General features: G+C 40.8%; 1 protein-coding gene across 3 annotated transcripts in view; it reads left to right on the top strand.

The window, feature by feature from the left end:
* arhgap15 (Rho GTPase activating protein 15) overlaps positions 1-17,172 on the top strand; it is a 781,647-nt gene that overhangs the window by 150,228 nt on the left and 614,247 nt on the right. For all 3 annotated transcript variants that reach the window (XM_041201317.1, XM_041201315.1, XM_041201316.1), the window contains exons 3-4: positions 3,873-3,941; positions 5,468-5,538. In XM_041201317.1, the coding sequence (XP_041057251.1) occupies positions 3,873-3,941; positions 5,468-5,538 (140 nt within the window). The remainder of the gene's footprint in view (positions 1-3,872; positions 3,942-5,467; positions 5,539-17,172) is intronic.

Below are 17,172 nucleotides of genomic sequence, written 5' to 3'. Positions count from 1 at the left end.
CATTATCAGTTTAAATTAGTATAATTCAGTAAGCTTAAGGTCCTATTGGCCAGGTTTCATTCAATAATCGATTAAGTCTGATTACATGCTCAATTGTGCTGATTCAAGGGAGATTTGATGTTCATATTTATGCTAATAAGGTTACATGGAAATTTCAGTGTATACTTCACTAAAACTTGCAGTGTCCAGCTCATTCCAGGCACATTTTCCCAAGTGCACCCCTTGCAGTAGCTCCAGGTATAAATGTACAGTGATATGAAGTAATGTGCTGAGTGCTATTGGAGTTTGGCAAGTTTTTTTTGCAGTCACAGTGATACGATACTTGACTTTGGCAAGGAAGTCAGAGAAGCTTGAAAGCCTGAAAGGACAAAGCCTGCTTTCGCTATTGGGGGTTATAATTTGCAGTTCCTCAGCTGCAGCAAAGCTTGAAAATGGTGCACAGGCAGCAGAGAGAAGTTTTGCACAGAGGGAGAAAGAGGAGAAGAGCTCTCAAAGTCAATACTGTCTATCTTGTACCTTAACACACAGAATTACAAGAGATAAACATGAATTAACAGGCAAACTGTAGTCGAACACACCACAAACTGCACATTTAATGGCAAACACAGCCAAGACTTTTCTCAGCAGCCATTTTCTCAGTCATCACTGTAAGTCAGAAAAAAATCTTTAAAACTTTGTCTTCCTCATGAGGAATTTAATCCCCTGTCATGAGGCTATGCCCCTTAATTTTTGAAAGTATGATTTTTCAACTTTCAACTCACTGGAAATTTTGCAATTTGAAACGAGACAGAACAAACTACTTAAAAATGCAAGGCCATCTTCCAAGAGGAAGGTGGAAAGCAAACAAATTACCCTCAAGGGAATGCAAAGACAAAGACATTTCCTATGATTCAGACCCATCAAAACTCGTCGCTGTCTAAGGATGAAACATTAAAGTGCAAAGTGATGAATATTAAAACAATGGCTGCCACAGACAGACCCACCCAAAATCCCTTGTGAATACATTATGGGTAAAATATTTCAGGCCAGGCTGCAGCCACTGCAGAGAGAGATTGCAAGAAAGTTTTCAACAGAGGAAACAGGCTATAAATTGGGCTCTCTCCCTCTCTCTCTCTCTCTCTCTCGGAACAAGTGTATTCCCTGGTTCAGAAGCCAACTTTACTATAAATCTACCAGAAAACTGAGATCTCAGAATAATTGCAACATCTTTTATATCTGACTGCATCCACAAAACTATCTAATCCCAATTGACCATGACATTTAAAAAAAATCTATGCCTCAGAGACAATCAAAGGGCGCTTAACCATATATTTTTTGAACCTTTTTTATTGGACTCTAGCTTCCTTTATCTCTGATACGTGTGTGTGTGTGTGTGTGTGTGTGTGTGTGTTGGTGGGTGAGGTGGGGTGCAGGAGTGGGGGAGGTGCGGCAAATGAGGGCCAAATGTTTGACATGCATTTTTTTTTCTCGGGTTTATTAGTTACTAAATTTTCTCTTTCTTTAACTCAAGAAAAGCTTGTTTGATTGGCTCCTTATTGGCCACAGATTGAATAGTTAAATGCATTCGGATTGGGAAAAGGCATATCCTTGCGCAAAAGAAACTTAAACCTTTGTTCTGACCAGCCGAGGAGGTTGAATAGAAGGGAGCCAGTTCGCCCCTTCTCACCTGGTCATAACAGCCCTCTCCTTCAAAGAGATAACCTGAGCCCCAGCCAACAGAAGCTTTATTCCACCTGAGTTCCACAAGTACAATCCTCAGCCAAAAAGGCACAATGTTCTAGATCTTTCTTAGAGTTTCTTCCAGGTCCAGCCATTTTGGTCTGCTTTTCCAGCTAATCTGACCAACTACCTAGACTGCATCTCCCTGTGTTGGCCAGGCTACACTCTCCAATGTCTAAACATAGGTACATTCCCAGCTTCTCAGCTACACTGCTGCCAATACTGTTTCTAGACTTCCCCAAGCCCCTATATCCCCAATTACACCAAGCAAATACTGCTCTTAGTTTCCTGCATCCCAACTATTAGCAGCATGGAGCTACCAAAGGCTCCCAGGACTTCCCTGTGCCCCAGCTCCAACAGCAGCACAGAGATAGTGGCAGCAGTTCAGTTGCATGCAACAGGCTCTCCTCTTCAGCTGCTGTTATGCTGTTAACACTGCCCCTTGAACTGGTTGGTCTGACCTGTTAATATCACCTAGCAGGGTTCTACCCCTGTTCCTAGGCAGGATCAAATGTATCAACCATTGGTTCGTCCTGTACTTTAAGTGTTAGAATCTCCAGTCAACCAAAGGTCACCTCACAGGTGCTAATTTACAAAAACATACAGACAAGAAAAACCCCAAAAATATTGATTTCCTCATGTCAGTGATTCACCATGTACTGATTCAGACTCAACCCACTCTCTAACATAGCACAGTGCCAGTATCTGAGCCGGTGGCTTTGATTGTCAGATCAATGTGCAGATATTCATCATAGGTACGCAGTTGCTTTTGCCCTTCAGGGTGAGATTACACTGGCTGGCCAGGTGGCAAATCTGAAATTAAAAATGCAGAAGGGAGCACTGGGATGTGGGAGGTGGGCGTGGGGGAAAGGGTTGTTGGGATCGAAAGTAAGAGATCCACGCACATTTTGCACTTCATACCAGATGGTAGAATGAGGGTGAAGTGGGATTTGAGAAGTAACATAAGGCAGGAACATACCATTATCCTAAATGTTCCCAGTGAGGCCGTATGCAAGGAGCTCAGTGACGGCTAGTCTTATAATTTGGAGAACCATCTCCTCCAAAAGCCTTAGGAGATACAGGCGTGCCTATATATCCCCCTGTTGCTCCCTTTGGGTATCCATGACTTTGTCTTGTAAGCGAGAGGGAATAATGTCGGTGAGCATGTTGCAGTGTGTTTGGGTGATGTGCCTGCTATAGTTGAGTAGCTGGAAGTACATGGAAGCTATGAGAGGTAGGTATGAGGTTGAGAACATTAGCAAATGTATGAGGGAGAGATGGATGCTTGGCATGATTGTTGATGGTCGAATGGTGGGAATGTTGAGGGTTGAGCAGCATGAGAGGCTGACAGAGAATTAGGCAGAAATGTTATATGAATATGCAGTCACTGACCTTGACCACACACGTGAGATCATTGAACTTTTTCCAGTACTCCAGTGAGGTCCTCAGGACCAGGCTTCAGAAATTAACCTCCCTGACGAACACCTCCAATTCCCTTCAAAGGGTATGCCTTGTAGGCATCCTGGCCCTCTGTGGAAATATGACAGCTCTCCTCCTTTCCAACTCCATCAATAAGGCCTCCAGTGGCACATCACAGAACCTGGGAACCATTTCTCTTACTAGCTCCATTACCAGTCTTCTTTCATTCAAAAACTATCTGAGGAGAATTTTACCTCCCAGTTTCGGTGGGGACGGGGCTGTAAAATGCAGCGAGACATTCTAAATCTCATTGGCTTCGTTGGGAATGTAAAATCCCGCTGCCATAAAACTTCACCCCCTGAGTCTGTTCCAGCAGCTGCTGTAGCATGAGTGCTTCTCCCCATTAAGAGGGGCAGGCTGCTTGTAGAAAGTGCAGGGTAGCTGCATGTTGTGCTAGTCATGCAGGCACCTGGGTCCTTTGTTAAGTTCCCTACTAGTGTGCAGCCAATCAGCACTATATTTTGCACTGGGCTATATGCTATAATCATGTCTCTGAATGGGCAGCACAAGGTATGTGTGCTGCCTGCCTCAATGGGATCTGGTGTGGGGTAATTGTGCATCACAATCCCTGCACCTGAAAGCAAGCCTTATCGAACATTTCTCCCAATAACTCTAAAAAATGCATTGAGGACTAATAGTTAAGTTTCAATTGTCTTTTTGGTTTTGTCTTGCAGATGTCCCGTCATAGGCGAAACCACTCTCAACACAATCTTACAGAAATTACTGGGATGGTGGATCAGTCTGTAAGTGTTCTGTACTGGAAGAATTAGCTTACATGTCATCTAGTTAGGCATATTTGTCTCACATAGGGGCTACTGGAGTCTTATATTTGTTAAAGAAAAAGACTGAAAGACTGTAACTTGTGCTGGCGTGTGTAAGTGTAGTTTGCTCAATAGAGATATATTTCCAGGCCACTGTTCATGTCAGGAAGTAGGTAGAGTACAACAAACGCTAATCATGCTGTCGAGATTGTTCCAGCATCAATTTCTTCTACCTGGAACTTAGTTGTAGAAAGCCGTTAACCTCAACGTACCACCAGCACATTGAAAGTGACAAGGCCCCATGTCACTTTACAATAGGGAATGGTTTTTCAAAGATAAACTTATTCAAGCTCTTAGGGATTTGTTTTTGACACATTGATCCTTTAAAGGATACATGCTGTGACATGAAGTTTTAGTACTTGGACTTGGTTAACTATAAAAGAGAAATTAACCCTAGTTGACTAGACTGGACTCTCTCCTTTCATGTCCCCAATTAATGACATCCTCGTGCCTCCTCCCTCCAACTGACATCTCCTATCCTGTCTTTCTGGGACTGTCTCATTGTTTTCATTTGCTTGACTGTACTATTCTACCTACAAGCAGTGATCAACATCAAAATGTCAAAAGTCATCAGCTGTAGGTTACCAATATTATATTTATGTTACCTGTGGGTACAGACGCTTGCAGATACTTTAGATTCCATCTTAGTTCTGCTTGAAGTGATTCACACAATTCAATGTAGCTGGATCGCTTATGAATAGCCTACTTGCTTAGAACATTTTCTAAAATGTATGCCATGCATCAGTAAAATCATATATAATAACATTATTTTGCAGTGCTGAGTAAGAACAGCTTCAATTACAAATTTACTTCCTAATTATACAGCTTAACAATAAAAGAAAGAATAAAAGAAAGAACACTCATTCACTTTGCACCTTTCACAACCTTAGGCTATGCCAACATTCTTCATAACCAACAAAATACTTTTGGAGTGCAGTCACTATTGTAATGTAGAAAACTTGGCAGCCAATTTGCACACAAGCTCCCACCGACAGCAAATTGACGAGAAAATCTGTTTTAATGCCGTTGTTCAAGGGGTAAGTATTAGCCATGATACCGAGGTGAGACAGACCCTTGGTTTAACATCTCTTCTGGAAAACAGTGACCCTAGCAGTGCAGCACTTGCTCACTGCATCACTAGGACAAATGATTTTTTTTATCATTATTCAGATGTGCTGAGAAGCAAACATTTTCACTACCATCAATATTTGGGTCATTAAATTTAGAAATTCATAAGAATTGTCATGGGTTGCATGGCCAATCTGCTCACATTCTTTTAAAGGTGCATTGCACTTCAGATTACACCTTTAAGAGAATGTGAGCAGATTGACCACAGGTTGCCGAATCAATTGACCTTGATATCACTGAACTGATTTTTTTGTTCTATTAAGTCGTGTTCACTGTCTATGTGATTTGTTTTCATCTGTATCCTGTCATGTTGATTTCAGTGTTTACAACCACTGGAGAAAAATGGCTTCCTCAATAAAGCAAAGATTACAGAGGGAGGCAAAAAACTAAGGTATGTTTGAACAGCTTCTGGTCTTTCTGTTCTGCATTGGCAGGCATCCAGTACTAGTTTGCCTGTCACTAAGACTTGTCTATTTTAATGTTACTTTCAATTTTCATAGCGGATATCACTAATGCAATTAGATGTGTGAGTGTTCAATCTAAAGAGACCTCTGGTATAATATACTATTCTGTTCACAAAACTCTCTTGTGTAATACAGTACACATTTTATGTCTGTTTGGTACTTGCAGTGACAATATTTGAGTGGAATAATAATGGCATTGAAAGGTATATAGGCTAACATTTTACTATTAAGCAACTTTAAGACAGAAATTCAAATTTGTTGCATTTTTTATGAATCATCATCCAACATAAGGATAGCTGAAAAATGTCTGACCCAATATTAGATTGGCCCATTTTCCAAACAAATGGGCCTAAAACAGGCATTGAACCCTTTGAATATAGTAATGAGGAACTTAACATGCTTTAGAATCTCCTCAGAGATATTGGGCTGCCCTGGACAGAATAGATTTATACCTGCTCCCCAGGTTTTCCAGGTGTGGATGTGGTCCAGGAAGCAACTGCCATCAAAAAGGAGAGTTTTCAGATTTTATATGGAGTAAGATGGAATGTCATTTCTGAGAGTTACTATTGCCTGAAATTGCCACCCTTCCATTCTCTTCCCCACTGGAGACTTATCATTGGACTGTTGCCAGCAAAGCAAGTGGTCCAACATTGGTCTTTTCAAACTGATTCTTATTTAGAGCTTTCTGTGGCATTGGCACCTTGCCTGACTTATTGAAATCTGATGTCCAATTGCTGACCAGTCTCAGAGGTCACGAAGCACCTTAACAATTAGGAAAAAAGACTTAAGGGAAGTCCCTCCACTTCAGGCCACATAAGGGCTGAAGTTGTATTTGCATGACCTTGTTGCACTCTTCCCAGTAGCAATAAAACTCCGTGCATATTAAAATTACTTTTAGCTTTTAAAAGCAGTGAAAAATGAAGTGTATATTACAATCAGTGTATAGCATAAATGATGTGAGAATATCTCCAGGCTTTTTTATAGTCAGGTTGTGATATTGAGTATAACTGCCCTAATCGACTTATACTAATCCTGTTTTAACAGTCTAGATATGTGCCAATTCAGTGGAGTAGCAAGATTGAAATTCAGAATTATAAATACCTAATATCTCTTATGATTCCCTAGAGATTGTTGTCCAGTCTAGATCTACATACATTGCAGCTTAACAAGTGAGCGGAATGTAATCCAGAAATGCTGTTTCCACTACAGTTTCAAATTCTGTTCTCACATAAGTAGTATTGTGCAAGATATGAATGGTAAACAGTTTCATCTATTAATAGAAACCAATTATCCCACCATAAAGTAGCTCTTTTTAAAGGTAAGTGTTCGTAAAATGTCTGCCTATATTCCTGGTCAAATTCAATCTTGATCTGAATTAATTGAATAGAATTAAGTGTAATTCAGAATGGTAAGATAATGATACACTGTTAAAGATACAAACATTCTATATAAAGTGTACCATTATTTGAAATCTATTCATGTATATTAAGATTTCCTCCCCTCCCTTTTACAGCATGTTCAAAACTGATGTCTGTAATTGGGATCAATTATTGAATGAATCCTTATCTTATTTTCTACAGAATAAGTTACACGCACATTAGAGTAACATTGCCGTCCTCTTTCCGCTGGTTACAAATTTTCCCCCTAAATTAAAGCATTTCTTTTTTCTTTTGGCTCCAACTCCAAGAAGTATTGAAAGATTACAAGGTGCTTACCAGTGTTCTCAATATCGCTACCACTGAGTTTCACTCAGAAGCCGTATTCTGTGTTGCCAATTAAATCGTAGTTTCTTTCCAGATAACCTACCCCGTCTAAGAGCACTGATGCCAATTAAAAAACCCAAGTCCATCACTCAAATGCCTATTCTATTATGTCTGAGAGCTGAAAATGTAATATTACAACTATCATTCAATCATGTCGGTCCTTACACACATATAATAAAATTTTTAAAGTGGGATGTCTGAGCTGACATAAACAATTAATTTTCTTCTATTCATGCAAGCTATGTTCATTAATCAGCAGTTTCCTGCCTTTTAGACTGTGAATAAAAATGACATTGAAATCAGTATAACTTCTAATTTAGAGGATGGATTTAAATTGAGCAAGATGTTCAAGAGTACTGCAAAGGTATCTATAGTTCTTTCCTCTTCAAAAACAAGGGGGATAAATTCAGATAAGGAATTGTAGGTCATTTTAGAGGAAGTAGAGATGCACATATGAATCATTCAGCTCTGAATGATGCTTTGTCCCTCTTTATTGCCTTTAAGGATTCCAACTTCATGCAGCAGGAGATTCACTAATGTTGCCAAAAGTAACTGGCAAAACATCACTCAGAAATTGAGCATAGCTATCAAGCAGGTTGAGAGTGGTTTGAAGTACACAACAAGTGGTATGATTGGAAGATTCAGGTCAAAAAGAGGGCAGCCAAGATCAAGACTTCTATGAATACTGGGGAGACAATAGCTCTCCTCTCCCTTGACTTCTTCAATGAAACGTTTGTTGTACAATAGGAGATAGCTATGGAATCTCTACCTAAAAATAGATATTATTGGTGCTATCCTATTAATTAATGTTTTCACATTTCCCTTATTTATCCCTACTTTGTATTTGGTTTGCTCTTTGGGGTGAGGTACATTTGTTACAACCTTTTGAGGAATTTGATGCTATACTTGGTAGCTTTAAATATGTAAATCTGTTCCTTGTTCCCCATTTGCAAAAAGATCAAAGAGCAGAGCCCTCTTATCACAAACTATCACCATGCCCTATAATCATAATGCTCCCAAATTCTTTGGAAATGGAAATTGTACCAAAGGCCTGGAGGAAGGCAAGTGTTACTCCTCTAATCAATAAATTATAAATTGGCCTGTTTTAGCCCAGTTGTGGGCAAACCTCCAGGGATAATATTCATTTTTGGTGCAGATGAAAACTTGCCGGAATGGTTCAACTGCCAATTATACACCCCACAATTAACCTTTCCATTGGAGTCAATGCAAAGGAAAACTGGATGACATGAGTAGCAAGTGGTCAATCCACTATTGCAAAATTCCATCTGAAAGTGAAAACTGCCCTCCTACATATTTTATTAGGAGGCATGCAAACTTTGAGAAAGAAGATAGGAAACTGCACTGAATTAGCAAAGTGGATGGAAAAATGACAGACGCAGATCATTGAAAAGGGTGTGGTGTAGTTTAGTTTGTGGAATAGGGAAGCAAGAGGGAGTATACTCTAAGCACTAAGCCACTCGTATTCCTCTTTAATATGCACATGGTAAGCAATCCGATCTCGGGCATGAACGAGAGGAATAAAGGGAAAAGACCCATGATGCAAGATCTCCCTTACTGCTCCACAAGGTTTCCGAGTCTTTTCTTTGACTATTAGTGTATTCATTGTAACTCCAGGGAAACCTGGAAATTTTCATGAACAGCTTTTAATTTCTTAATTTTCTGTGCAGACTTTATACTGGGAGGCCTAGAGACTGTTTTGCCAAATGAATTCACCACTTAAGGCAGCTTGCCATATTTGTTTCTGATTTGTTTTGTTTACTGCTGGTATTTTTCCTTTAAACATTCCTTTGGTGTGCACCTCCCACAGCAACATTCCTGTTGCCACCAGTTGGTTCCTGCAGCTGCAAGCAGTGTAGACCATGGGCATTCGATCTGGCCAGTTGATGGCAGTATTGGATTTGGAAAAGGAAAGGGAATTCCTGAAAAGGAGAAGCAGGTCTGTTGGCATGATAGGCATCCAGTGCCCATCTTATGTCATAAGAGCCGAGCCCATGCATTTTGGCCTTTGTTGTCTATTGAACGTCAGGGAGGCAATCACCAAGTTATGTAGCGGAGCTTGATGCTCAGACTACATCCAAAGCAAGGACAGTCCTTTTTGTTGTGGTTAAAGTAAACACCACTTTGAACTTCTTTGCTATTGGCCCATTTTAAGGTACTATTTGCCAGATTAGTCAGTTGCCCCTAAATTCTTGCATCTGACAGATTCCTATTCCAAGGGAAACACATTTGTTATTTTCCCAGTGGAAAGGAAGGAGCAAGTGGAGAGAACCTGGATTTCTGCCAAGTAACCAGGTTCTCAAAAGTGCAGGGCCCTAATGATGACAACTGTCAGGGCACAATGCAGCAATCCTATGATTTATACGAGTTGCAGAATATTTAATTTGATCAATGACCTGAGACATAGCTTCCATTTCCCAACATCCTAAAGTTGACGGACGAGGAAGTTTTGCTGTTGAGAGTCTAAGTTTGGCCTTGCTGCCCTGACTATTGCTGCCCATCTGGAAAATCCAAACTGGGACTGAAAGAACATATGGTGAGATTAATGTCTCCACCCATACTCCTGTAGAAAATAGCACCAGTATTTTGAAGCAATGCCTCTGTAGTCTAGACAAGATTAGATGAGCTGTTATTCCACTCCCACAAGAAAGTATCAAAGGTTATTTGTTTCTACTGTATGCTGTACAACTGTCACTTGAAGGAAGAAGTGCATGCACCTAGAAATGCTGGAAGATGAGTTTGTGCCCTTGCCTGCAGCAGAGGAGGTGAAAAGCAGCTGCATTCTCAATTCATACAATCCTATAGATGGGAAAATCCATACAGAGAGATGATTTAAATCATGTGAGTTAGCTGATAATGTGGAATATGACAGGTATAGGCTTTTACTCAACTACTGCAGCTTATCATGCAAGCAACGGAAACATGGGCAGAATTTGACAGCCCCTCCTGGTGGCGGGATTTTCCACTCTCGCTAAAGTCAATGGGCTTTTGAATGGCTTGCCACATTTTACGACCCCGCTGCCAATGCGACAGGACTGGAAAATTCCGCCCATGGAATATTTTTTGGTCCAACTGTACGGTTAAGAATTTACGGATTTACAGATTCTCAAAGGTAGAAGTGAGTTGGGAACAGTTATGAAAAGTAAATAGACTTGATATGTGGAACATTGGATACAAAGGCAAGGAAGTGACATTGAATTTGAACAAAACATTGGTTAGATCATAGTAGAAGCATTGCTTGCAATTCTTGGCATCCTGTTGTAGTAAAGATATTAGAGCCATGGAAACAGTACTCTGGAGGATTAGTGAAGAAATGTTCCAGGAATGGCAGTTTATAGAATCAGTATGCATCTGTGAAAAGAACAGATGAGTAATACTTCAAGTGTAGATTCTTCATTTGGAACTTCTCAAATTTAAGATCCATGGCTTGTTATGCCTTCTTGTACATAAAATAAATTAGGGTGGTATGAAAAAAAACTGTTATTGATATAGCACCATTCAGGACCTCAGGACATCCCAAAGCATTTTAGAGCCAGTGAAGTACTTTATTGCATTTTAGCCACTGCTGAAATGTAGGAAACACGGCAGCCAATTTGAACACAGCAAACGTGCACACTGAACAGCAATGTGATAATGACTGGGTAACCTGTTTTATTTTTCCCTTTTTTATGATGTTGATTGAAAGATAAATTCTGGCCAGAACACTCGGGAAAATTCACCTGCTTGCTTTGAAATAGCACTATGGGATGTTTTGTGTCCACCCATGGGAGCAAACAGTTTGACGCCTCATTCAAAAGGCAGCATCTCTGATTGTGCAGCACTCAGAATTGCACTGGAGTGTCAGCCTAGATTTTTGTGCCCTTGAACCTTGAGTTTCGGAGGCAAGACTGTAACCAACTGAACTACAGATAACATTGGATTTATTTTATTTTCCAGAATTTAATATAACATGGTATTTTATTTCTTAGGCTTAAGAGTCGCTTATTGCTGAACAAGAGATGGTGAAATAGGCATTAAGCAGATGTGGTGGGATGCTTTAAAACTATGATTGAAGCTACCATATCTTGACAGTAGAAGATGTTGCTCCTAATTCACTTTTAGCTGGCAGGAAATCTTGAAGGCAACAAATTTTCAGGCTCAAAGGTTAATTTTCCATAGCATTTTCACTCACTATGTGTGTTGCTAGCACAACTTTATCAAAGTTCCAAGTGAATTTTGTTTATTTTAGTTCCCCTTCCCTACCATGTTACTATCAAGTCATTTTTTTTCTGGTAAAAATGAGAAAGAAGGAAATGTGCATTTCATCAGTTTCCCAATATCCTAAATTTGTAAGAAATGCAAATGAAGAACGGAATTTCACTGATTTAGGATATTTCCAGCTTCTGATGAAATTCCGTGCCACAATGTTATTGCAGAATAAATAATTGATATTGTTCCTATCGTTAGGAGGGAGGATGGCAATTTCTCCCGCTGTTTCCTAGGACTGACATCTGTTATGTGATGGCAGCAAGAATGGCATTATTCAGTGTTAGAATTCGTGTTCCAGCTGATGTTCAGATCAGAGAGATTGTTAAAAGTGTGGCGTCTTTTGAAGTGGTCTTCAGCGATCTAACTTTAAGATTAGAAGTTACAAAAATTCATTATGAACAGGGAAGGAATGACCACCTCATTTGGGTACACATGAATATCAGTGCATATGTTTGCATGAGTAAGATGATCATCCTGTAACTGAATGATGCTAACTGGGACACCTTGTTCCTATATATTTTTCCATTAGTTTTTTTGGCTGTTTCATTATATGCCCAGTACTGTTTATTGTCATTCATTCAGAGATGATATCCTTTACTTTGAACTTTAGGTGGTGTATTTTATTTCTCTTTTATCCCAAGATGTTTTGATTTTCCATTTGTTTTTCTGGCTTGCAAGCAGCCACTGCAACTTTTAAACATGGCAGTGAACATCATTAGCATTATAATTATCATACATTGTTATTTCTTTTCCGCTGCTTTTCTGTTACTTTGTGCATCAGTCTTATTTTTTATTCATTCATGTGGTGTGAGCGTTGCTGGCAAGTCCAGCATTTATTGCCCTTGAAAAGGTGGTGGTTACCTGCCTTCTTGAACTGCTGCAGTCCATGTACTGTAGGTACACCCGCAGTGCTGTTAGGGACAAAGTTCTAGGATTTTTACCCAGCAACAGTCAAGAAATAGCAACATATTTCCAAGTCAGGATGGTGTGTGAGTTGGAGGGGAACTTGAAGATTGAAGAAGCACTTGCTTGACTTTGCCCCTATCTCAGCTCATATGCTGCTGAAACCCTCACCCATGCCTTTGTTAACTCTAGCTTTTGCTATTTAAATGCACTCCCAGTTGGTCTCCCACATTCTAGCCTCCATAAACTTGAGGTCTTCAAAAACTCTGCTGCCTGTGTTTTAACTCAGCTCTGTGCTTACTGACCTACATTGGCTCGTGGTCAAGCAACATCTTGATTTTCAAATTCACATCCTTGTTTTCAAATCCCTCCATGGCCTCACCCGCCCCTATCTCTATAATTTCCTCCAACCCCACAATCCTCCGAGATATCTGTGCTCCTCTATTTCTGGACTTCTTGTGCATTCCCAGTTATAATTTCTCTACCATTAGTGACCACACTTTGCCCCAAGCTCTGAAATTCCCTCACCTCTCTGCACCTCCACCTCGCTTTTCTCCTTTTCACCACTCCTTAAAACTTACCTCTCTGACTAATCTTTTGGTCATCTGACCTAATATCTTCTTTGTGGCTCAGTGTCATACTTTGTTATATAATGCTCCTGTGAAGCGCCTTGACGCATTTCATTATGTTAAAGGCGCTATATAAGTTGTTGGTGCTGCTCTTGTTCTTCTGGGTTATCGAGTTCACAGATTTTGAAGATTTTGGAGGAGCCTTGGCGAGTTTCTGCAGTTACATCTTGTAGGTGGCACGTACTGCAGCCACAATGTTCCTGTGGTGGATGGAGTGAATGTTTAAGGTGGTGAATAGGGTGTCAATCAGGCGGGATGCTTTGCCCTGGATGGTGTCAGGCTTCTTCTGTGTGGCTGGAACTTCATTCATCCAGGCTTTAGGGTATTCCATCACAATCTTGACTGTACCTTGTAGATGTTGGACAGGCTTTGGAGAGTCAGGAGGTGAGATACTTGTCACAGAATTCACAACCTCGGACTGGTTTGTATTTATGTAGCTGGTCCAGTTACGTTTGTGGTCAATGGTGACCTCCAGAATGTTGAAGATGAGGGAATTCATTGATAGCAATGTGATTGAATGTCAAGGGGTAATGGTTAGGTTCTTTCTTGTTGGAGATGATCATTGCCTGGCACTTAGATGATGTGAATTTGTTACCAGTTGTCAGCCCCTCCAGGCCTTCCTGCATGCAGGTACAGACTTCTTCATGATTTGAGAAGTTGCTAATGGTACTGAACACTGTGCAATCATCAATATCCCCACATTTGACCTTATAATTGTTAACTGTAGGTAATTTGACCTGAGGAAGTTCTGCAGCAATGTCCTGGGGCTGCGATGATTGGCTTCCAAAAGTCACCACCATTTTCTTTTATGCTTGGTATGACTTCAGCCAGCAGAAACTCCCCCCAACCCCGGATCCCCTCACCACCCCTCACCGGCTTCCCCCTGCAGCTGCCCCTCCCCAGCCTCCCACCCCCCCCTGTTCCTATTGACTTCAATTTTGTTAGTGTTCAATGATGTCACACTCCATCAAAAGCTGCCTTGTTGTCAAGGGCTTTCACACTCACCTCACCTCTGGATTCAGCTCTTTGTTTCATGTCTGGAGAAAGGAAACTTGCCTGAAGACAAGTTAGCTTGGTGGAACCCAAACTGAGCATCAGTGAGCAGACTATTGTTTCCTAAATGCTGCTTGATCTTAAATATACGCATTCATCAGATATTCCATGAAAAAACAGCCAATGCATTTTTTGCATCTCAAGAAGCAAGATATTTTCAATAAAGTAAACATATTTTGAAATTTAGGCCCTAGGTGACAAGGAAAAGCTCTTTGGAAATGTTAACCTAATAGTAGAATGCCCAGATGCCTGAACTGACATTCTCAACAAGATAATTTAGGCCCTGCAGGATATGGCAGAGGCCAATTGGTAGAGCTCCAAGTATCTAGAGAGCGTTAGCTCAAAATTTGGTCGGTGATGAGAGAATACTTAAATATTCCAGCATCTCTCTCTCTCTCTATCGCTCTCTCTTTCTCTCTCTCTCTCTCTCTCTCAGGGTAATAGGTGCAATGCTTGGCTAAGGACAATGAAACAAATTATTTGACTTTAATGGTTGGACTCAGCCCAAAATCTAAACCTGCACAAAACTATCCAAAATTAACCTTACAAGTTTGATTTTGGCCCCTTTAAGATTATAGAGAGCATTGTGATGATGTGACTTAAGTAATATGTCCAGGATCAAATGATAAAGTGTATGGAGAAGAGAAGATGCATTCCTTTGTGTGGGAGTTCCTGTGGGAATGTTGTGGCCACCAACTGAGAACTGTGAAGCAGCTATCAAGGGAATCTTAGTATTATTCTCTCACAGCCTGGAGGATACAATCTCTGGAGGTGCCTTTTAGGGAAATTAAACAGATTTTTAAGAAAGGCCATTGGGATATTTAGTTTATTCTGAGAAACATGTGTTGTAATAGTTGGTAACTATAACTGCAAATTGGCATAGGGACACGAGAATAAGGGAAGTAAACACGTGGCTAAAAGAGTGGTGCAGGAAAGAGGGGTTCCATTTCGTGGGGCACTGGCATCAGTATTGGAACAGGAGGGATCTGTACCGTTGGGACAGTCTCCACCTGAACCGATCTGGGATCAATGTTCCAGCGAAAAGGGTAAATAGGGTGGTCAACAGGACTTTAAACTAGAAAGTGGGAGGGGAGGGAAGGGTAAAACTCCAAGATGTATGACTAATGGGAAACAAAGCAGCAGGTTAGCTTGTGTGGGGGTGGATTCAACTTCATAGAAAATTATGAAAAAACTGAAAAGAAAGGAGAGTCCAGGAGAGGCTATTAAAGTCTCCAGAACACAAAATAGGACAGAGTGTTTGGAAAGGGCTAGGAATCTAACTTCAAACACAACAGATAAAGGGACGACAATGAGAAAGGGGACAGGAAGTACAGGACTGAAGGTGTTGTATCTGAATGCACGCAGTATACGAAATAAGGTAAATGAGCTCGTGGCTCAGATTGAAATTGGCAGGTATGATGTGGTGGGCATCACGGAGACATGGCTGCAAGGGGATCAGGACTGGGAGCTAAATATCCAAGGATATACATCCTATCAAAAAGGTAGGCATGTTGGCAGAGGGGGTGGGGTTGCTTTGTTAGTAAGAAATGAAATTAAATCATTAGCAAAAAATGATGTTGGATCAGATGATGTAGAATCTGTGTGGGTAGAGTTGAGGAACCGCAAAGGTAAAAAAACCATAATGGAAGTTATGTACAGACCTCTGAACAGTAGTCAGGATGTGGGGCACGAGATACACCAGGAGATAGAAAAGATGTGTAAGAAAGGCAAGGTTACGGTGATCATGGGGGATTTCAATATGCAAGTAGACTGGGAAATTCAGGTTTGTAGTGGATCCCAACAAAAGGAATTTGTGGAATGTCTACGAGATGGCTTTTTGGAGCAGCTTGTGGTGGAACCCACTAGGGAACAGGCAACTCTAGATTTAGTGATATGTAATGAGGCAGATTTGATAAGGGAGCTTAAGGTGAAGGAACCCTTAGGAGGAAGTGACCATAATATGATAGAATTTACCCTGCAAGTTGAGAGAAAAAAGCTGGAATCAGATGTAACGATATTACAGTTGAATAAAGGCAACTACAGAGGCATGAGGGAGGAGCTGGCCAGAATTGACTGGGAGATGAGCCTAGCAGGAAAGACAATGGATCAGCAATGGCAGGAGTTTCTGGGAGTAATTTGGGAGACACAGCAAAAATTTATCCCAAGGAAGAAGAAGCATACTAAAGGGAGGATGAGGCAACCATGGCTGACAAGGGAAGTCAGGGACAGCATAAAAGCTAAAGAGAAAGCATAAAATGCAGCAAAGGGCAGTGGGAAACCAGGGGATTGGGAAGTCTACAAAGACCAACAGAGGACAACTAAAAAAGAAATAAGGAGGGAGAAGATTAAATATGAGGGTAAACTAGCCAGTAATATAAAAGAAGATTGCAAGAGTTTTTTTTATATATATAAAGGGTAAGATAGAGGCAAAAGTGGACATTGGGCCGCTGGAAAATGATGCTGGAGAAGTAGTAGTGGGGAACAAAGGAATGGCGGAGGAACTGAATAGATACTTTGCGTCTGTCTTCACGGTGGAAACACGAGTAACATCCCCAAAGTTCAAGAGAGTCGGGGGGCAGAGGTGAGTATGGTGGCCATTACCAAGGAGAAGGTGCTAGGAAAACTGAAAGGACTGAAGGTGGATAAATCACCTGGACCAGATGGATTACACGCCAGAGTTCTAAAGGAGATAGCTGAAGAGATAGTAGAGGCGTTAGTGGTCATCTTTCAGGAATCATTGGAGTCAGGGAGGGTCCCAGAAGACTGGAAAATCACTAATGTAACCCCCCTGTTTAAGAAGGGAGTGAGGCAAAAGACAGGAAATTACAGGCTGATTAGCCTGACCTCGGTCGTTGTTAAGATTTTAGAGTCCATTATTAAGGATGAGATTTCAGAATACTTGGAAGTGCTTGGTAAAATCGGGCAAAGTCAGCATGGTTTCATTAAG

Source organism: Carcharodon carcharias, chromosome 12 (assembly GCF_017639515.1).
Source record: "Carcharodon carcharias isolate sCarCar2 chromosome 12, sCarCar2.pri, whole genome shotgun sequence".
Classification (NCBI taxonomy): domain Eukaryota; kingdom Metazoa; phylum Chordata; class Chondrichthyes; order Lamniformes; family Lamnidae; genus Carcharodon; species Carcharodon carcharias.
The sequence above is the reverse complement of the archived record's forward strand: the minus strand, read 5'-3'. Positions and strand labels throughout refer to the sequence as shown.